Below are 23087 nucleotides of genomic sequence, written 5' to 3'. Positions count from 1 at the left end.
GTGGTCGTTTTGAACTAAATGCTAGTCTGGGCATGGTAACAGCGACAGTAACAAGATGCAGATGTAAAACCTACAGTTTATGACATCACAACTTGCTCTACCAGAGGTCAACATCCATGATTATTTACTGTTTTTCTGCTGTGTTTTACTTCTTAGTGTGGTCTTTAAATGAAACTGAAATGAATAAATAGTTTCCCAGACACAGCAGAAGATGTGCTGCCATTGGGTAGTGAAACATTCAATAATTTATTTTCCCAAAGCTGCTAATGAAGTCAGTTTTACACTGAACTTTTAAGCAGCGGGCAAATAAAACACACAATCATGTGACTGCCTATGGCGCCCCCCTGTGGTCAACTGAGGGAGGAGGAAAAATAACTGAGTTTATCTGCACTCTTTGATGTGTGATGTGTGCCCACAGATGTGCAAACCACTTCTTTCTTCAGAGAACACAGCCTTCACAGCTGTTCTATCCCTCAGCAGATCCACACACTTGTCCAGTGGCTAAATTAAAACTGTCACAGAGGTGTTGTGTAACACTGTGAGGCCTCTGAAGGGGAAGAGTCGATGCAATTCGCTTTAGCTGCATTTAGTTGAGCAGGCATGGAGCACACTGGACAGACATAAGTTTTCTGGCCTTCGCTGTACTCGTCTGAAAATGAAATTCAAGTTGCGGGGTGGAGGTTTGAACGCAGTCCAAGGGGTCAACTTTATTACCACATGTCTTAAATAAACCCTAAACTAAACTCATTACGCCACAGAAATGCTCCACACCTTATTCTCCAACAAAATTCAGTTGTTTGCACACATTTTATGAACATAGGGCTTTTCCTCCTTATTTCTTAGCCAAGTTTAGGCAGCCTTTTGAAAATAAACATGAATTCAAATAAACAATCTGAGCAGCAACTGCCCCAGGATGCATCTGAAGTGGGAGGAGGCCTTTGTGTGCACAGGTAAGCAGCTGCACCCCCCGAAATACACAAACATGAGGGGCAATGCTTTTTATTACTCGTTGTCATGGAAATGCAATGATAAATAGCAAGTGCTATTGTATGTTTAATATTGCAGGCTGGTGGAAAAGCATCTGGAGCTGCACTTATACACATGAGATGGACATGCACTTCTTACAGTGGAAAGAACAGGCACAATATTTTTCTCCCTAACATTGAAGTGTCCCATTTCCTGTGGTTTTTTTTTTTAAAATGTAAGTTCTCCCAATTGATAAATAACACCATCTTGAAAGGTGGCTTAGCATTTGTCACAGAAAAATGTGCTCAGTTTGAGCAGCTTCGGCTTGACTAATAAAACCCATCAGCTCCTCTCCCAGTTTCACAGGATGTCTGAAACACGCACGAACGTGTCGGTCTCCCGACTGCCGTCTGGTTATTTTAAGAGATGTGTGCAGTTCACAGAGCCTCCGGGGAGTAGCAGCGCGCTCCTCGCAGTTAAAGTAAATGTAATTTTACATAATGATTGCCGTGTGGCTCTCAGAATAACACGCAGGGATGTTTCCATTTTGCAAAGTGCTTCTCAATTAAAACTCAAACATCTGCAATCCAGTGAAAGCTTTTATCAGAGGAACAAATCACAAGAGGGAAGCCAAACTGCCATCCTCGAGACACACAGCCGAGACGCCGAGCGAGCACCTCAAAGAAGATAAACACTCAGGACGTTATTCGGTCATTTCAAGTTTAATGAAACTTATAACCACAATCAGCAATTTTAAAAAAAAATCTCTGGATGCCAGTAACAGAACAATTGTGTGATTCACTTTATGCAGTTTGCTTTTTCCCTTCACTTGTTCTTCATACGGTATATAGTGTATATGACAGGAAAAGTTTACACTTTGTCACCAATGTTGCCCTTTTTTTCTTTTTAGCAGAGGCAGTAAAAACACAATGACATACTCAAACATCATGTGTGAAAAAGAGGACACGATGGCTACCAGTACTGTATTTTACACATTTACATCCAAAAATCCAAAACATACTCGTTGTAATAGCTGGTCATTCACACAGAATAAATACAAATGTGACCTTTGGCACTTTGAATATTTACTTTCATTAGCCGTTTTGAACCAAAGGTTAGTAAAAACCACTGACGTAATCGTGTTTAAACCTTTAGCCATGCTGCTCGTGTGGCTGATATTTTAACTCGTGCCATCCACCTTTTGATACTCTGAGAGGGCAACAAAAAGCTCAATCTCCCCAGATCCTAATCCCCCAGACTCCCGTTGTCCATGCCACGATGAATCAGAGCTGATTTGACAGCACAAGGGGGTCTATGTGATATTAGGGAGGGGGTCCTCATATTGTGGCTGATTAGTGTAAATGTGTGCTAGATGGAGTTCAGCACTGATGTTAACTGCAGTTATTATAATCTGAAATAATCTACTGCTAGTACCATTAAAGCTGCATTGGGCAAAAGCCCCTCCCACGAGAGGCACACGGGTGTGTGCGCTTCATTTGGGTTAAAAACAAGACAACATTGAGTTGAGGCTTCCCACAGGACTCACACCCTTTTCTTCCAAGTCCCCTGCTTAAATCCAGTAATCTCACAGAAGTCCACCACATTCCACTTCCACACAGATTTCATTCCTCCTGTCCCTTTCCCCACTTCCTTACCCCCGTGTGTCCTGATGGCACAAAACACAACTACAGGACGTGCACGGGTCCAGTCTCTTCTCTGACTACCTGCAAGTTATAATACGCTGTACAGTTATTTTGGAGTAATGAACCAAAACCATATCATCTAACCCAGCTTTAAAAACCAGGATCGGTGGGAGTGATCATCTAATACTTCAATTTGCACAGATCAGATTAGTTAACAATGACCAGTGCTGTAATTGCACAATCAGCTTTGCAATCAATTCAGCACCATCACTACATGAAACCTGTCAAGCACCTGTCTGATGTGCCGTTACATTATAATCATGTAAAAACAATTCCCAGGTTTAAGTGAAACAGTAAAAGGAAGCTCTCTGTTCAAAACCCTTCATGTGCCTTTACATTCATGCGCCTCCGTGTTGTTTCAGACTGACACGTTTCCCGGTTTTTGAGCTACTTGCCCTTCTGAAGCTGGGACAAGAGCTCACATTAACTTACACAAAGCTCTGGCAGTAAAGGTGCTTTCAGCCTTACCCACTCCTGCAACAGGCAAAGGCACCTGACCTCTGACCTACAAAACAAAGAGTTCATTTTCTCTAACTGGGTGATTAAAGCTTGAGTGAAGATATCTGGATCACACAGGATTAAAAATCAGATGCTTTGTACAAGAATAATTTCCATTTACACACAAAAAGCAAGTCAAAGCATTTACACAGTGCTGCAACACACCTCAGTGTGGGTAGTACTGCCTGACGTGACACAAAAGAATAGAAATGAGCCTCAGGCTCCAGCAGAGGGAGCTCTAAGCCTAAATCTAGGCTGTGTGGGGACATCCTGCCCAGCAACTATTCCTCTGCTCATTAGCTGAAGCTTTTCAATAAAAAAAAGAGAGGCAGAGCCATTCGCTTGAAGCCAAGGTTTTCTCTCTTCAACCAGTGAGGGTAACAAAGCCTTAGCCAATCGTGTGCTCAAATGTCTGCGGGGGTGCGAAGGAAGGTGGCCTTTGCCTCTCTGTGGCAGATCACTATCAGAGCAGGAAATGAATCATTTATGTCTGCTGAGTAAAAGAGACTCGGAATGAATCTGACAGGCAAAACCAGGATCCATAAGATCCCCCCCCCCCCCCCCCCCCCCCACACACACACACACACACAGCTCAGCAGCACTTTTTACTAAACTCTTCATCAGTGGAGGGAAAACCTGCACACCTGCCCGATGCTGATTACTGCTAGCAAGGAGTAAGCTCCCAGCATGATTTACATCTAGGCACACAAACAAACTGCACATTTCAACATGGTATAAAAATAGATTTAAGGCAACACTGAAAATCCTCCCCCATGCTACTGCTGTTGGCTTAAAACGAAGCGAACTTTAGCAGGTTTGTGATTTTAACCCAACAGGAGCGGTCCTCCCCGAGTCCCTCTAACTCCAATGATAACCAAAATGCATCAAAATAAAAGACATAATACCACCAGGGTCCCCCCCCTCCCCGTGCTAAACTGTGCTGCTGAGAGACCAGCAGCACCCTCTCCACTAGAATGGCTGAAGTGGAGTGGAGGATCCATCCTCACTATAGCCTGCAGATCACCAGCTTCCCCTCAGCACAAAGAAAGGGAGTGATGGGAGGGGCTCTGTAACCGTCCAGCCATCCAGACAGGGAGGAGTCTGTGAACGGGGTCGAGAGGTCATAGACTGCTTATGTCAGAGTGCAAAGAAGAGGATGAGGACCACGATTAGGATGGCGACCAGGACACCGATGGCACACCACTGTCTCCGACCTGATGGACACAGCACAGGACATCATTGCGCTACAGTGTCGCAGAGCTTAAAACGACCTTAGGCAGCATAAAATATTACAGTAAACACACCGCTCTTTTTTGGAAGGAACTCAAGTTTTTGTCAAGCTTATTTTCTTTTTCCAACTAGCTTTGTGTCTGATTGGGCTACGACTGATGATTGAGAGCTGATTCAAGTACCCAGCATAATACTGAGGGTCACACAGGAAATGTTTTGGCCTTTTAGCGCTTCCCTTTCCTGTTTCTTCATTTCATTTCTGTTTTTACACACTGCTGTGGTTGCTGTCACTCTTTTTGACACAAGCTGTGTTCCTCACAGCTTTGTCTGCTATAACAGACAGAACAGGGGAGATGAAATGAATGAGAAACACTCAACGCTAAACAGCATTGCAGAAACTGGAACTAGCAGATAGGCTAAACTTTGAGAGCAATGTTTCAGGGTCTACAGAGTCACAGTTAAAATGCACTTCTCACAGCCCGCACTGACTGATTTAATTCATAAATCAGGCAGTGTCACTTTAACTAAATTAATTGAAGGTAAATTTTCTGTGAATGTAGAAAATATAACTGCTTGTGTGTAAACTCACTGCTGGTCATGTGAGACACTTTCTCCAGCTTCTTCAGCACAGAGTCCATGCGGGACGATGTCTGGTCCATCTCATCTCCAAAATCCCCCAACATCCTAAAAACAAAACGAGCGATACCGCGAGAACTTTAACATCAGCATCTGCACATTGTGACCTCACAAAGGCCTGGCTGTTGCAGGGATGTGGACGAGATTATAAGAGGATCAATGAAAAGTTGCCTTTGCGATTAAAAGGCATATCATCTTAATTTGAGGCAAAACGACAGGCTTTTGAGAAAGATCAAGACCAAAAGATTTGACCTTGGTCTTGATCAAACTGGACTGCGGCTCAAGACATTTGTAGTTTCAACAAATTTTGGCGATTTGTTTTAAACATTTGGATTCATTACAGCGAGTTACAGCAGGCTTTTGATAGGACATTATTATATAAATGGACAAAGCTGTAAAAAGTTTAGTGGAAGAGGTGCTTTTCGGTGATGTTGGACACACCCGAGCCTGTAATCCAGTCAGGATTTAGATCAAGTACATCAAACAAAAACCTGAACCTGGTTTAGACTGTCAGGTGTTTGTGTGTGTGTGTTCAAAACCCACAATCCTGAAGTGCTGCTTAACATGGATGTAAACACTGTGGGGCTACGAATGCATTCAGTATTCAGTCCTAACTCAGCGGTCACACATGTGACATTTTTTATAGGCATCTAAAAAAAAGAGCATATGATGACTGGGACACACCTTTATGTGTTATTGTGTTTTCTCAGCCAACTGAGGAAAAGCTCTCAAAGGTGTGCATGTGTACTCACACGGCCTGCTCATCGAGCTCGTCTCCGATCCGTCCAGACATGTCTTTGAGGACTCTGATACTGCCCGACACCAACTCCAGCTGCTCATCCTGCTCCTGCATGATCAACTACACACACACATACACGCACCCATCACTTCAAAGGACAGACTTACATCTCTTTACTGAAGGTTTTCCATAATCCTTCAACTAACCTGAACCTAATCCTAGCCTAAAGATCTTCACCCTTAGATGTAGACGCCAACACTTGTGGGGACACAAGAAAGACATACAGGCCGTGAATGTGTTCCCGGTAAAGTTTAGTTACTTTTTATAGTTTGCTCTCTTTTAAATCACATTTCTGAGGAATGAAAATTGCAGAGAGAAAGAAGAACCTCCATTTGCACGTTTTCCACCCGCAGCGAGAACACAGAGCTCTGAAACATCACAAATCATTACTATTTTTTTCTTTCGTGTATTGTATTTTCCGTTCTATACCACATTTAAATGAATGTCTTTGGACATATGAGCTCTCATTGAGAGAACAACTGCCCCAACCTCCAAGATGCAGCCCCCCCCCCAAAGATTCACTCTTGTGTCAGAACTGACTGATTCTTTTCCGCTGCCTCTCTTTGGTCTGGATGTCATTGCTGTTTCCATACAGAAATACCAGTTTAAAACCAACACACACACACTGGTTCAGCCTCAGTCACTCACTGCTTCTGACCCACTCTTGGTACAGAATTACAGTATTGGGAATTATTGAAATTCTATTTCCCTGCTTGGTAAATCTGAACCTTTAAAAAACAAATATGTTTTTTGTGTCTCAGTGAACAGTTTGTATCGAGGGTGCTTCTTTTCAGAATCTCTACACTAACCGTTTAAAGAAAAAAAAAGTTCCACTAAATCATTTCATTGAATCAAATCATACACTGCTACAAACCCCCCCGCAGTGATGTCAACGCAGAGGAGACCACATCCTTGCTGAGGTAATGAAACAAAAGGTCAAACTTTTCTTTCATTAAAAAAAAAGACATGAAGAAACACTATTTCTTACTAAATACCACAACTTGACACAGGATGTGTGATCACACACTTTCATCACCAATATCAGCGCACACCGCAGGAAGTAGAAACCCACAGCTCATACTGTCTTTCACTTCACTCACAGTGTGATACTTTGCAGCACGTCTCCTTCACCTCACTGCTACGCTGCAGCAGCAATCCTTCACTGACGAGCTTATCTTTCACTCCTTCTGTGTGATCCTTTGATTAAAGCTTTCCTGTCATCTATCACATGACAAACAAACAAAATATTCCGATGGGACTTTTCATGAATCCTCGTTTTACATGTAATCATTTGTCACACAACAATATCTCCTTTAGTCCCTTCCCTTTTTTCTTCTCATTTCTTCTCATGCTTCCCCCATCTGAGGCTTTTGCTTTCCTCTTTTTTGGCTCTACATCTGTTCAGTTTCAGCTGGTCTCTTACCTGCTGTTGCTCCTGCTGCTCCTGGATGTATCTGGAGTTTGCAGACACCAGATGAGCCTCCAATCCTGTTGACCTGTCCTGGCCCGATGAAGTCAGCAGAGCCTGGACAAACACAGACACGAGACTCAGCCTTTGCAGAAAATTGGGATTGTACGTGTATGTTTGTGTGTCTGTGTGCTGTAGGAGTTTCCAGAGGAGAATTATTGTTGGAATAATAGGAGTTTGACAGCTTTTCAAAACACAAGATGGTGCAGTTATTCATTTTCTGTGGCAGATGGAAACTGATCTGTCTGTCAGGATTTCTCAGCTAATGTAGAGCAACTTTTGCAGTAGCATTGTGCTCCATTAATATAGCTCGTGCCTTATCATCAATAGAACAAAAACAAGAAATCCTCCATGATAACGGTGTCCACGTGAACTACAGCGAGGCTCATTTGTGAGTTATGTAAGGTGCGGCTCGTGATGAATGAATGGGCATTAAGAACATAATAAACTGAAGTGAAGGGTCAGGTCCTCTCTCTCATAAAACAAGGTTATTGAAAGTAAATATGAAGCTCCAGCAGCCAAAGTTAGCAGTGGACTTCATTTACTACCAGGTTCATAGAAACCTTCTTACTTTCTTCAAAGAATTAGCACACATGTAAAACCAGCACATTTGTGATATTTGGACACTGGCAAATTTTGTTTCCGGTGTGTGCCTGTTCATCCTGTTTTCAAAGTTTAAGAAACTAATAGAGTAGAAAGAAAAACAGTAAGAAAAAAAACAGCAGGACCAGAAGAAGGAAGCAGAAAAATGAAAAAAACATTTTTACACACTGAGAGAGCAGACGCCTTACATCAGTGTAACAAACTTCAGTCTTATGTTACCAAAAAGACAAATTGTGCAAACTTTTAGTAAATACAGCTATGAAATCAATTTAAAAATCCTAGGTGAGATTTTTCACAATTTATTTTGTGTGTTCGAAAGATTTTTTGGAGAAGTTGACCTTAGACCTTGAGGTCCAGGTCACTGAGATTTAAACTCATCTGAGATCTTTAGTAGCTGCACCTATGACATGAAGTTCAAAATCCTACATCACCTCATTCTCGAGTTATTGTATTCTCAAACCTGGGAGTTCGGGCCAAGCACCTGCTCACCCAGCGGGTGACAATACCCCATCAGCCTTTTACGGCTGAGGGGTAAAAACTGAGGTGAGAAAGTAAACGGAAATGCAATGTAGGATTCAGACAATCACAATAGCTTAGTCATATTTCTAGGGAAGTGTAGCTCAGATTACAGGAGCAGATTTTTACCTGGTCCTGTGCACGACAGGTGAAAACAGATGGTGTAGATGTAGAAGTACGCTAATTTGGAGTTCCACAATTCAGACCCTGTACCTCAAATTGCATTTTACCCAGTAGTGTGGATATATATATATTAGGGGTGCAACGATATTCGTATCGATATTGAACCGTTCGATACAGTGCTTTCGGTTCGGTACGCATATGTATCGAACAATACAACATTTGTAATTTATTTTATCAACTTTCCTTCTGACGATGCTGTCTGTGTTGAGCGCTCAGTGAATCTGCGTTCGACTACTCCGCCTAGGCTGCACTGTTGAGCGCAGATCCACTGAGCGCTCAACACAGACAGCATAGTCAGAAGGAAGAGCGCAGGGCAAGCTAGCGAGACAGAAGTTAAGCTCCCCTTGCAACATGGACCTCCCCCACCCTCATTCAGATCTGGCGTTTGGAATTATTTTGGTTTTCATGTGATGTATGACCCTGAAGGTAAGCGAGTCATGGACTAAAGTAAAACAGTATGTTGGATGTGCCATGCAATGCTCAATTACATGGGTGGGAACTAGTGTGTTAGCGCAGTTAGCTCGTTAACGTGTTGGCCGTCTAGCCCCACGCACGGGGCGATCGGCGGTAGCTCGTTAACGGAGATTTGCCGTGTTGTGGCGTTAAGGTCATTTCAACGAGATTAACCTGAAAGCACTAGTGGGAACACAACGAATATGACTGCACATTTACGCCGACATCATCCTAGTGCAAAGACAAGTGGAAGCAGAAAAAAAACAAGCAAGCATGCTACTAACTTTAGCCGAGTCATTTAGACAGCTGTTAGCACACGAGTCTCCTTATGCTGCTGAGAATATAGCCCAGAAGAAGCGGATAGTATAGCTTTTATTTTGGAAAGAGACATTTCTCTGTAATAAACTCTCTTTTCCAAAGATGAGTCATTCCTCAATCAGATACAGGGCTCGCAATATCGCTAGCCCGACGTCCCGGAGCTAGCGATTTTTTCAGTCGGGCTACCAAAATCTATCTCTGCCCTGCCCGTCGGGCTATTGTAGGGAGGAAAAATATATGTCAATGCTTTTGCATTCTTTCAGAAATGTAGCTGGGTAATTATGTCATTGGCATCGGTGAGCCACTGTCAATATGTGACATATTGAAATCGCATTTGAATTTGCGCTTGTTTTTTGCTTTCACTTTGCAATCGCGCGAACTGTGTATAGAGAGCGACAGCACTGATTGGTGAGTGATGATAATTTGTGCACCAATTCCTCTGACATCGTCTTATTAATCGTTAGCTTAGCAGAGAATCGCTGAGCTTATGTGAGTGCGTGTGTAAAAGCAGCAGGATATATATTTTAGTTCTGCTGAGCCAAATAAGACAGGTCAGGGTGAAGAAGTGACAGCCAAAGAAAAGCTTACCACAAAACGGAGAAGTTATGACAAATCAGACTATAAGGCAAAAAGAAAGTGCAGCTTTATGGTTTCATGGACAAAAGAATTTCTGTGGCTGCAATATGACGAGCTAATTAACCAGGGCTGCACATAAGTGGTCCGCAGGTGCGAATTCGCTGTCAAAATAAAAAACACGCACAAGGGTTAGGGTTAAATTTAAAAACTGTACTTTTGAGTTAAAATATATATTTATAATTTTAATAAATGACAAATTAAAAAGGCATGAACATTTTTTTTGTATCGAAAAAATATCGAACCGTGACACCAAAGTATCGAACCGAACCGAACTGTGAATTTTGTGTATCGTTGCACCCCTAATATATATATGTTATGTGTACACAGTGTGTGTGTTTTGTTTTATGTTTACATCTTCACCAACCTGTCTGTTCTTCTTCTCTGCCTGAGCCACAGCAGAAGGGCTGGACAACTGATCCTTCATGTCCTATACAGACACACACACAAAAAGCAAAACACAAATAATTACACCTCTCATTTCACAATTTGTCCCAATAGCAGCAGAAAAATCCTTTTAAAAGCTGCCTCAGTGCAGACATGTTCATTAATGAGATTTTCTGTGCTGCTCCAGAATCGCTGTCAGGCAAATCAAAATGTCAGAAAGTCTTTTGTTCCTTCACAGCGGAGCTCTTCTGTTTGGCTCCGGTGACTCAGTTCTCCAGGCCTATTTTAAGAATGCCACCTTTGCCGTTAAGTCGTAATAAAAACTGACTCATGTTTTCCATTGTGCCTACAGCTTGGACACTGATTTAAATTCATTAAAAGTCAGGAGCTCAACAGCTGCAGCGCGGTTAAATATGTCGACAGGTAGAAATAAACTGTGTATGTGGTTACAATAGAAACAGGGAAAATGAATAAATAAGTGTTGCTCGGCTTTGGGAGCTGCTGCTTTGACTAATGTTTGACTTTGCCTCTACTTTATTGGTAACACTGGAGCTGCAAAGACACAGCGGAGGCCTTCCAGGGAAGCAGCTGTCTGCGCTCCATCAAGAACACTTGTAGCTACTGGAAACCGATTTCAAAATAAAACATTATACCCTCAGCGTAGGTATAAGCTAAAGCTTGTTAATTAAAATCAAATAAGAATAGCTTGTTTTTAATTATTATTATAATACTAGATGAAAAATATTCTTTTGAAAAAGGCTTCTGATGGATCTGGGAGTACTACGACTTCTGAACCATTTATGAGATAAGGCCTAGATCACCTGACGCCAAGGAGTTTTTGGAAAACCCCACTGAATGATTACTCAGTGTGTTCAAAATAATAAGTGTTTGTTAGTCATACTGTGTTTGTGTGTAAATATGTTGCAGAAGATTAGAGCACAACTTATGAGTCATCAAAGCAAAGAAAATACTGGTAAATCTAGTTTCTCATTTTCATTTAGATAAGGGCTTTATGTTTAGGCAAGAGTGAACAATAACTCTGAAATTACAAAAATTTGGACAGTGAAGTACATTGCTCAAAAAAATTAAAGGAACATTTAAAACACATCAGATCTCAACAAGAAAAAACTTGCTGGATGTGGGTTTATACTGATACTGGGTATCATGTTAGGAATGAAAGGACGCCCCATCGTTTGATGGAAATAAAAATTATCAACCTTCAAAGGGCTGAATTCAAAGACGTTCTGACAAACCATCACTAACCCACCAGCAAACAGATCATGCGGAACGACGTTACAGGCAGCGTAATGTTCTCCTTGGCTTCTCCAGACTCTTTCACGTGTACTCAGGGTGAAACGCACAGGGTGCCAGTGGTGGAGTTGCCAGTTCTGGTCTTTTAAGGCAAATGCCAATCAGGCTCCACAGTGCTGGGCAGAGAGCACAGGACCCACTAGACCACATCCTGCACCAGGCCACCCTCATGATTGTTTGGTCAGAGATATTCACACCAGTAGCCTGTTGGAGGTCATTGGAAGCTCTGGCAGTGATAGTCCTGTCCCCCCTTTCACAAAGGAGCAGATATTGGTTCTGCTAATGTGTTACGGACCTTCTACATTCCTGTCCAACTCTCCTAGAGTAACTGCCTGTTTCCTGGACACCACGTCTCCACCATGTTCGTCAAACTGTGCTGGGAGACAGCAGAACATCTGGCAATGGCTCATATTAATGTACCACCCTGGAGGAGCTGGACTATCTGTGCAACCTCTGCAGTGTCCAGGCTCACCTCATACTTCCAGTAATGACACTGACCGTTAAAAAATCTCAGCGTCCTCCACCTCCAGTCCTGTTTTGGGGGTTGTCTCATTGTTGCCCCTCTAGTGCAGCTGTTGTTAACTTCATGAACATCAAAGCAGCTGAAACTGATTAACAACCCCGCTGCTACTTAACTGACCAGATCAATATCCCACAAGTTTAAATGACTTGATGCTGTGCTCCGATTAAAGTGTTCCTTTCATTTTTGTGAGCAGTGTAACATGCTGGATAATAAATGTTTTGTATTCAAGGGTAAATACAGAGAGACTTTTGACAAAACTCCAGATCATCATGTTTAAGCAGATATCACTTTATCAGGTACACCTTTGAGACTTAAAGCAACCGTATCAAATAGCTCTGCTATAAATTAAGAAGAGGACAACTATGTTGTTTCATCTACAATTTGTCATCTGCAATGTTTTATTCATGTCATTCACAAATGTTTATTGAGCACACAACAACAAAAAAAATACCACAGGACTTGATGTCTGAATATACAAGAGTGTGGAAACAGGAAAAAAAATGAATTCAGGTTGAAGTTACCTGGACAGACTTCCTGGTTCGCTCCACAAAATCTTTCCTCTCCTGAAGTTCATTATCACCCAGTCTGAACTTCCCTGGATTTGACTCCACGATGCCTGAACCAGTCAAGGACCCACCAACAAAACGGCTCAATCAGTGCTACATCTCTTACAAGAGTGATACATGGTACTTAACGCAAACCTTGTGGAGAATTTCACAAATGCAAAGATAGCACCAAAATCAGATGTGGCAGCTGATTCATACATGAATGTTCAGGTGACCACTGTCTAGAGACAGTTTTGGTATGACTGCTGTGCAATTACACCTGCTTCTAGAAGGACTTGTGTTATGGTGCTGACCAGGTATTGCATTAAATTTCAGGTATTCTGACAACCTCTTGACTCCCTGGATTCATTTCACACTTATTAATCCGTCTCCATCAGTGATGACAAAAACCCCACAAGAAGTTCAGGCATTTAATAAAAGCTTGCCTTCTCTTCTTTTCCATCAGCAGTGTTTCCTGATATGTTCCTGAGTGCTGACAGCGACTTTTCAAATACTTCTATGGTAAATTATTATGTAACTAAAATAGTTCCAGTTTAGGAGACCAATCTGATTAAACAGGACGAAAACAGGAAGACAGTGTGCACAAAGAACCTGTTTGTTTTAAAAATACTGCTCATCATATGATGACAGTGCCATTGTGGGGCATTAGGAAGCCATTTGTTCATGCTTCAAGGATACTGATGGTTTCACTGAGGTCCTCTAGGTCCCAGTCTATGGCCCTCAGACAGTTTCTCAGTTCGTTGGCGCTCCAGTCTAGTTCATCTCGACTCACCTGAAACAAACAGACCCGGGGCAAATTTACTCATCCAAAGGTGTCAGAAACACTGGCATTGATTATTTTACAATTTTCTTTTTACAATTTTCTTTTTGGCCAGAGGGGCCGATGGCGCGATATGGCAGCCTTGCTTCTGTCAGTCTGCTCCAGGGCAGCTGTGGCTACAACTGTAGCTGCCTCCACCAGTGTGTGAATGTGAGAGTGAATGAATAGTGGAATTGTAAAGCACTTTGACGCCCCGAAAAGTGCTATATAAATGCAATCCATTATTATTATTCTTTTATAATTTTGATTTTTTTTTGTTTTCTGAAGTGATTCAGATGACATGTGACATCTCTTCTGTTCTGGGTCAATCTGATCCGCAACATAACAGGGGGGTTAAAATGCTAAAAAACAAACAAATAAAACTAATACTTCGAAAAACTTTAAAAAACAAAAACAGAGAAAACATTTTCACAGTCGAATCAATAAGAATGAGTAATAATTTTATTCCGCAGAAATAAAGTGGGGGGGCAGGGGTTTAAAGGTTATTTTAATGCAATACTTGTTCAAACATTTATGGAAAAAAAAAATTGGACATGTGCATACCAGTTCCCCTTAATTCCTATGAAATATTTAAGTGTCCAAGATACCTTAAGGCCCTGCAAAACTTTGGGCAGTATACACATCCTATTAAAAACACGAGAAAATAAACCTCACACAAACAGCAGTGAATTAGATGCCATGATAGCTCGATAAACGCGGGATTATTTCCAGTTACAATATTTAAAACTATAATGAACACCTGATGACCCTGAAAAGTTGTGTGCCATCCTGGCAGCATGTTTGTACCACGTGAGTCAGCCCATGAGGCTCACCTGTGTCCCCTCCTGCAACAGCTCCTCCCATCTATCAAACAGGCCCCGAGCTCGAGACAGGGCCTTCTGCACCTCCCTGAACAAAAACACACAACAGGAACATTATCAGCGCGGAAAATCATAGCCAGTTGACTTCGCCCTTTAATCATTTAAAGTACAGGGGTGTTTTCCGAACTGAGCACTGCAGCTACGCCCCTCGGTTAACCAAAACAAACCCCAGTTCCCATGCTTCCTAACTTCGCAACGACTTTAAAGTGCCTGACCACAGCTGGCCCGTGTTTTCACTGACAGCCAAGTGGGGTGTGGGTAGAAACGGATTTCAGTGAGTGCTGAGTTCATCGCTCTTATATATATAAAAAAAAAAACCAAACTCACTGCGCCCCTCTGCGCAGCTGCTACAGTAGCACTAATGCTAACTAGCTAGAGCTAGCCGCTGGGCTAACTTCTCTGATATAACTTTGCTTTGAGGGGAAAAATAGCAACAACCCCGCGTAACTAACACTCAACACGCTAAAAGCTGTAGTTAGTTTATAACAACGCGAGCTTTCACGTCTCATTTAGTTTTCATTTCTCACCCCTTCACAACGAAAAATGGGTCTTCTATCGACATGTTGTTTCCTTCCTCTTCACACCTAGCGCATGCGCACGTCACTGGTAGCGCACAGACGTAAAAAAGACGGGGAGGGGAGGTGGAGAGTTGGGGGTGGTATGGTAGTTATATAACTCAGCTCAGTAACAGCTATGCAGGCGCTGTCCGAGCCTCTATTTGCTGGGACTTCGTCACAAGCATAAACACAAAGGACAAGAATAAAACTGTTATAAACAAACAGGTAGATAAAACAGGTATGGGAGCTGGACATAGTATATATTATTTGATTGATTCAAGTACAAAGTGCAGACCATGTACTGCAGATTTGGAAAAGGTAATGGAAAATTCTGTGAGCAAGAGGGGCAAAGTCCATCTGATGATGACAACAGTTTCATGGAAAGTGCTTTCGCCAACCTCAGTGTGGAAATCTGACCTAGGCTGATGTGTCATTGGACACTATGGAGGTCCTATTAGAAATTAATTTGAGACAATCCATGAAAATGGTGAAAGAAAAAAAAGGGATAATAGCAGGGTGTTGCTAGGGGAGAGAAAAAAAGCATGCTCGGCAAATCCTCCACAGCCGTGTTTGCATGCCTCCGTCCTGTCCCACCCATTTGTCTCTATTTCTGTGGGCTTTTCTCAAGCCCACCCTGTCCTGCCCAGCTCCTTCCTTCCTTCCTGTCGTCATCCTGCACTCCCCCAATTCCTCCCATCCTGTCCTGAGAAAATTCACAGCTATAGCTATAAATGTCCCGTCTTCTGTTCCAGGTTCTCTCAGTCCAATGGAGCACGTTTGGAATGTGGCGGCACGGCTGATTCTCATCATTGTCGGCTTGCCAATGACAAATCTGCAAATCTGACAAACTGTGTGATGCTATCGTGTTGATACGCAACAAAATCTGTGAGGAATGTTTGCAACACTTTGTTGAACTCGTGGTGACTGTTCTTATTTAAAAGACTAAACTCTTATTTTAGTACAGCTGAAAACTACCAAGCTGATCAAACGAGGAGTAAATTTGCCCAGTCAAGCATCTGAAGCATCATCAGTGGAGGGTGTGAGGAGCTTTCAAAACTCACCAGATTTTTTAAAATAAAAAAGTGTGTTTTCCCCCCCCCTGTGTTTGGGAAACATGGTGTACTACTCCTTTTTAAAAAACACTGAAATCTGGCTCTTCTAGGTGTCATTTAATAAGGACCAGTGAGGCATCCTGTTCTCGTCTAGATGAAACTGTAGTATGAAATCGTATTTTCCCCCCTTGTGGAATAGACTTCATTTCTTTGTTTTGAAGATTTGATTTGATTGTGAAAGGTCAGAAAATAGTCTCTTCTTATCGTCCATTTTCCGACTGCAATCAATTGCACAAACGTCGAAGCTTAAAGATACAAGTAATTGTATCTTTAATCACAACATGTTTTAGTCATGCTTACATAGTTGGAAAAGGGGGTTTTCTGATTATCAGTATGCCTTTTAACTTGATGACCTCCCACTAGCTGTGGGAGGTCATTATCTATGTGTCACTGGAACACAGGAGTGGTTGTAGACAGCGGGCCTATGTACACATAGATATTCCACCGAGGATCATAAACACATTGAAACAGAATTTCAATGGAATACGATCACTGATTCTGATTCCAGTAATAACTACTCATCATCTACAATATTTCTGACCAGTTTCACATCATATTAGGTAAAGATCTTCTCTTTTAAAACCAGGGTTTTTTGTAAGTGACCCCAAGTTTTTGAGGGGTAATAGCACCAAGTCAACATTTACACACAAGTCACAAGTTGATTTAAAGTGCTGTTGTGTTCGCATAGCCGGTACTATCCCAGGCTTTCAGTTAGCGTGTCATAAATGTGATGTCATAAAAGCTTATCTAGATTTACAAATTCCACAAACAAATAGAGAGGTAACCATTGCACATGTAAACACACGCACACAAGAAAGAAGAATCAAAGTTTGAATGCCTTTATTATCCAAAAAGCTTTCATTTTCGTCGTTTGGAAAACTGTCTCCCTCTGTTGCATTTAGAAGCCCTGCTCTTTGTTTATGTGTGCGTCATATGTAAACACATTTCTGGACCATCATTAGGCAGACAAATGTTTGAGCCCCTGCCACACAGTTAGTGATTATACAGCACAACACAGTCACAAACTTTTCACAAATATGCTTTAAAACTAGTTGTAGTCTGTACAGTTTCATGTCCACCATCCTTCGACGTTCTGTTTGAATAAGAGGAAAATACCTTCAAAAACCCCTTTGATAAAAAACTGATACGAGGACACGTTTCTGATTCTTACAAATTCCATTCGTTCTGTCACTCGATCTGTCGCCGTTGCTTCAGTACTGTCCAGCTCAGCTGAAGGCAGATCTGCCTTTGATGGAAACCTTGACTCATTTTTACCCTAACACCGTGATGTAGCAGGAAAATCTTCTTTAGCGGAACAAAACAAGATCTGAACTCAACCAAATCATGCCGGTATAAAAAGGGAAACTGGCTCAGAGTCAACAAGCAGGAAAAAACAGTCAGAGAAGCGAGTCTAAATATAGAAGTCTGACCCATTCCTTTGTGGTGCCTTTAAGTGCTCCCAGTAAGAATGACCTAATGCAACTTGCTGCTGCTAAGTGCGTTCGCACTTCCTCGCAGACCGAGGTGATTTATTTAAACCACTTGTTTTTGTCGAGGCACTGATTTAAAGTCAAGGATGCTGGAACCACAGGGTGTTTGCAGCTTTTGGTTACAAAATTAACAAAAATAAAAAGTAAAAAATGATTTCTTGGTTATCACACAGTTAATCCTTTGTCAAGAATCAGAGCCAAGTGTAAATCAGCTCTATTGAGAAACTGCATCTGCTTTTCAAAGCTGTCTAAATGTCTGCCATTTATCCACTGGCTCGTGAGAAAGCAGGTATTATTGCAGATTTTGTTGCATTGTTACGAACACTAGCACAAAGAAAAGGAAGTGCAGTTACACAGAAGACTGCAAGAGTACTTATAACTGTGTGTTTTGCTTTATTTTTTTATTTTGTGTGTGTTGTTTTCAGTGTCTCATGGGAAGCGCATGATGGGAAGTGACAGTACATGTGGGCCTCACAAGAAATGTGTAGCTCAGAAGGAGATGTGCTAATCTATAGAAGCTTTCCTACTGAAACAGACAAAAGCAGTTCACAACAGAGATGCTGGGACTGGAAAAAGGAAACACCTGAGTGTGCGACTGTTGCATATAAGAATCAATTCAGATTTATTTTCCGCTTCCCATATGGAAAAGAAATAGTAAAAATTTATAAAAGACTTGCATAAGATGTGGCCTATACTGAATCATATAAGGCTTATATGGTTTACTCATGAAAGTGGCCACTTTCTCATTACTTTCATATATTGTTTTAGTAAGTATCCAAAACATACAAGTTTCATTTATATAATTTTTCAAGGGATCTTATATCTGTTTTCACTCTTGTATGCTTTTCATACAAGTTTCACACAAGACAGATACAAACTTTATAAGATTTATTTATATCTTTTCCTAAAGTAATTACTTTGTTTACCCGGAGGAAATGTTCAATCAAAGTTGCACTCAAATAAAAATAGAGTTTGTAAAGCTGCAACCTAATAAGTAGAGAGTGTGTGTGTGCTTTTGGATTTACAGCAGGTTTCTCAGCAGGTCTTAAAATCAGGTAAAGACAAACTGATCATCAGCAAGAGTGAGCAACTAAGAAAAAGCAGAGGTTTTGAAAGTTCGCTGATCTGGAGCATTTGGGTGTGTGATAACACAACGGCGAGGAGGAAAAACCTCTACAATGGAATTAAAGAAGAAGTTGCTGCCCATCAGCTTGGGATGGGTTATGGGGCATTTTCAGACAAAATGAAGTCTGTCATTCTACAATGAGAAAGATTATTCAAAGATTGAAGACAGTTGTCAATCTCCGCAGGAGTGGTGGTCTAAGCAAATATACTCCAAAGTCCGACCAAGCAATGCTAAGAGAAACTGCAAAAGTCCCAAGAGCTACATCTCAGACTCTCAGACCGGCCTCAGCCGGTATGCGAAACATTGAAGTTCACGACAGCACATTTAGACAAAGACTGAACCAGTATGGCTTGTTTGGAAGGGTTGCCAGGAGAAAGACTCTTCTATCTAAAAAAAACCCAAAAAAAAAACCCCACGGCAGCTTGGTTTGCAAAGCTGAACAAATCACAAGACTTCTGGATCAATGTCCTGTGGACAGACAAGACCAAAGTGGAGATGTTTAGCCATAATACACAGGGCAATGTTTGCTGGAAACTAAACACAGCAGATCAGTATAAACACCTCCACTGTCAAGCAAAGTGGAGGAGGGGTGATTTAGACCTATTCTGCAACCACAGGACTTGGACGCCTTGCAGTCACTGAGTCAACTCCTCTGTTTACCAAAGTATTGCAGTGTCACATCTGTCTGACAGCAAACGTTGGAAAAAACTGGGTCATATAACATGGCAATGATCTCGAGAACACCAGCAAATCTACAACAGGAAACAGCCTGACTGAAATGCTACGGTGGGACCTTAAAAGAGTTGTGTAAATATGAATGCCTGCAACTGTCAATGAACTGAAGCTACACTGTCAAGAAGAGCGGGCCAAAAGCCCTCCACAACAATGTGTGAGTGTGATGAAGTCGTGCAGAAAACAAATGCTTCAAATTATTGCTGCTAAAAATGCTTCTAACAGTTATTGAGTCATGGGGTGTACTTGTATTTTTCTTAGATTTTCACACACTGCTTCCACATTTTGGTTCAGCTTTTGTCAGATGACGACGTTGTGTAATATGTGTCATGCACTGTTGTTTATCTAAGGTTGTATTTATCTATATATATTTTTTTTTAATTTGGGAAGGACTAAATTATTTTTTATTGTCCTGATAGGTAAAACTTTGGGATTAAAATAGGGTGTACTTTCTCTTTCCCTTGACTGTGGATATCCTACTGAAGAGCATTAACAACCGTCCTTAAAAAATAGACGATAGCAGCTATGGCGCTTTAAAATGTAGGCATATGTTAATAAAATCTCAGCCATTATATAATGTTCATTGTAGCAACTGTTTCTATGCTTTCCACCTGTAGTCTGCTTTGCCAACTAGGTCATCTCCCAGCACTACCAACCACTGTTTACTGTATCCTATACAAAGAATTACTGCGCAGTGAAAAAGCAGGCACTGCCCTCTAGTCTGCTGCGCACACACACACACACACCAACTCACACTCCCCGCTTCACATTTGGCCTTAGGCAGAGGCAGCGTAAGTATAATCTCACATAACATTGTCACCATAGCGACGGATCCACAGACCTCAAGTGAAGTCATGTTTAGTTGTTTTCTTTGCTTAAGATCTGCTCAGCTTATATAGCTCATTAAACGTGCATACTAGGAGTAAAATGTGATTATAAAAAAAACAAAAACAAACTGCTAACAACAAATCAGTTTATTTTTTTTACAATTTTTACTGATTCAGACCAAAAACTTACGTGATTGTTGAAAGAAAGAATGCAAGTAGTTTATTGCTACTTGCATTCTTGCAAGTAGCAATAAACTTTGATCATTTGCTTTTCTGAACATTTAAAGCGATCTCTGATAACATCTTTGTGATCTTCTAATTCTATTCTTTTACCCAAGTGTAAAGTAAAATCTATCAAATGTAAAGCAACCAGCTAAAACGACAATGTTTTGTTGGCAAAGTCATAAAAATATATTGCAGCTATTGCAGCCCACTTTATTGCCCCTATTCTTTTACACGTCCAGTAAATTGTATAGTTGGAATAACAAAGAAGACAGTGCATGCAGTGCAAGCTGTATCCAATATATTGTTTGTGTTTCTGGTGCCATGTCCACGTCATCAGGGAAGGAAAAGCAGTGATGGGAAACGTTTCCATGGTTACCGCTTGCATGTTTTACAGCACTTGAGGGCGATGATTACCAGTGTTAGTGATAACGAGTGTAATTGGGATGCCGCGCCAATGATTATACTGCACTGACTTGCAGTTGTGTGACAGGCAGAGTTACGTGTGGGCGTAAAAAAAAATGAAAATGAGTGCCTGACGAGAGGGTATAACTGTAGTTGTACTAAGTTATGGAATTTGCCTGATTTCAGGTGTATGAGTTCATTTTGTTTGATTGCTTTACTATTTCTGTCCTCCCCCACACACCCCTCCACACACACACACACACACACACACACACACACACACACACACACACAGTGAGATGCTTCAAAGTATAAGAAATTCATTTTTCTGCTTTTTAGTTCAAGTTTAGTTTAAAACACAAATTTACAAATATATTGATAATGTCACAAAGCTGTGTCCATCTTTTATATACAGTCCATCATCCCCACGTATTAACCTTAAACTGACCTTTACTAAATACCCAGAATTTGCATTTAAGCGTTTTTGTAGAAAAAAAAAAACAAAGCAAACTCAGACAGGTTTATGACACAAGTAGGCTAAGTGAAAATATTTACTTTTGTCATGCTGACTTCTCTGATGCTGCAATCTGAATGGAAGAAATAGCTCGTTGTAGCTTTTATGCCTTTTTCCTTCACCTATTGTCATATTTCATTGTCCCTACCAAATAAAGGGAGAGATAAATAACAAAATGATTGATAAAAGTGCGTGCACATCCGTTTGCTCTCTGGAAAGACTTCTATTACGCATTTCTCCCTGCAGAATCTGAGGCTTTTCTGCGCTGTTAGGCTAAGATAACATATTTCCAATGGGACTTGAAAGCAGCACGGACAGAAAGGCTCCTGCCGTTTGACTTCGGTCGTACAGCTGCTAAGTAACCTTATTTACACCGGTGATAACTCCATATATGGAGTACAGATGACGCCACCACCGCCACCGGGCACACAGAGACAGAGGGGACCGTGGGGAGGAAGGGCTGCGGTTGCGCGTTCGCGTCACGGCTTTTCCACTGTGCGCGTTCCCAGGCTACCGGATGAGCCATATATGGAGGCAGAACGTGTGAGTGAATGACGCGGCGAGCGCATGAGTGTGTGGTCCAGGCGTTACTCCTGTTGTGGGGACCTAAAGCTAGTTATAGAGCGTCTTCATGCTAAAGTGACAAACACACAACAAGTTGGTCAGATCTGAAGGTTTAAGTTTGGGACTGGGGCTAAGTTTAGACAACAAGCACTCTGGGCTAGTTATGGTTACAGTACAGCTAGTCATGTAAGTCAACGGAATGTCCTCTGAAGTCACGAGTATGCTGCTCTGTGTGCTTGTGTGATATAGAGGAGGAGCCAAAACTCACGAGAAACTGAACACACTTCCTTTTCCCACGTCAGTTCTTCGAATTGCTGCCTGGGTTTTTACCCGAATGTAAACAGCGGTTAATCTCACGCTGCTCAATTACCATTCTTCATTTATTGCTTTTTAAAGGTACTTTACATTCAAAAACATCCTTAAACACCAGGCAGCACATCTGACATCTGATGTGCTCAATAGCCTCTCATGTTTCAAACCTCTGCTCGTAAAGTTGCCACGAGCAAGTTTTTTAGATAGATAGATAGATAGATAGATAGATAGATAGATAGATAGATAGATAGATAGATAGATAGATAGATAGATAGATAGATAGATAGATAGATAGATAGATAGATAGATAGTAAAGGGCGATTTAAGCCTACAATGATAATAAAATAAAATGTCTTAGAAATATTTTTGAATAAAATATGCATCAAACATTGAGACCATGTTTGACATATTTAAAATGTTTTATGGAAAAGTTTGAAAATGATAAAAAGAAAATATGTTACTAGAAACCAAAGCACCATTCAAGTTGATTACAGCTAAGGGAAAGATATCCAAGTAATACAAGACAAAACTGTGAGGAAGGAATGCTAGACAGAACAGATGGTGTGTGTGTGTGTGTGTGTGTGTGTGTGTGTGTGTGTGTGTGTGTGTGTGTGTGTGTGTGTGTGTGTGTGTGTGTGTGTGTGTGTGCTGCTGCTACAGCTACATCAGGTGTGGGCGGCGCCTGTTTGTCACTTACAGAGGAATGAAGTCCACATTACGTCAGAGAGGAAATAAAACACCACCCTGCTACTC

The 23087-nt window shown here is 41.4% G+C and overlaps 1 protein-coding gene across 1 annotated transcript; it reads right to left on the bottom strand.

Annotated features, from left to right (window-relative positions):
* Positions 1-1669: 1669 nt before the first annotated feature.
* Positions 1670-15095, bottom strand: stx10 (syntaxin 10). The gene is made up of 9 exons (XM_004574434.4): positions 15001-15095; positions 14426-14501; positions 13472-13565; positions 12749-12843; positions 10374-10436; positions 7256-7357; positions 5786-5892; positions 4987-5081; positions 1670-4381 (listed from the first exon to the last, which is right to left on the bottom strand). Exons 1-9 carry the CDS (start codon positions 15033-15035, stop codon positions 4305-4307), a joined length of 744 nt encoding a protein of 247 aa, XP_004574491.1. The 5' UTR covers positions 15036-15095; the 3' UTR covers positions 1670-4304.
* Positions 15096-23087: the final 7992 nt, after the last annotated feature.

Source organism: Maylandia zebra, linkage group LG6 (assembly GCF_041146795.1).
Source record: "Maylandia zebra isolate NMK-2024a linkage group LG6, Mzebra_GT3a, whole genome shotgun sequence".
In the NCBI taxonomy this organism is placed as follows: Eukaryota; Metazoa; Chordata; class Actinopteri; order Cichliformes; family Cichlidae; genus Maylandia; species Maylandia zebra.
The sequence above is the reverse complement of the archived record's forward strand: the minus strand, read 5'-3'. Positions and strand labels throughout refer to the sequence as shown.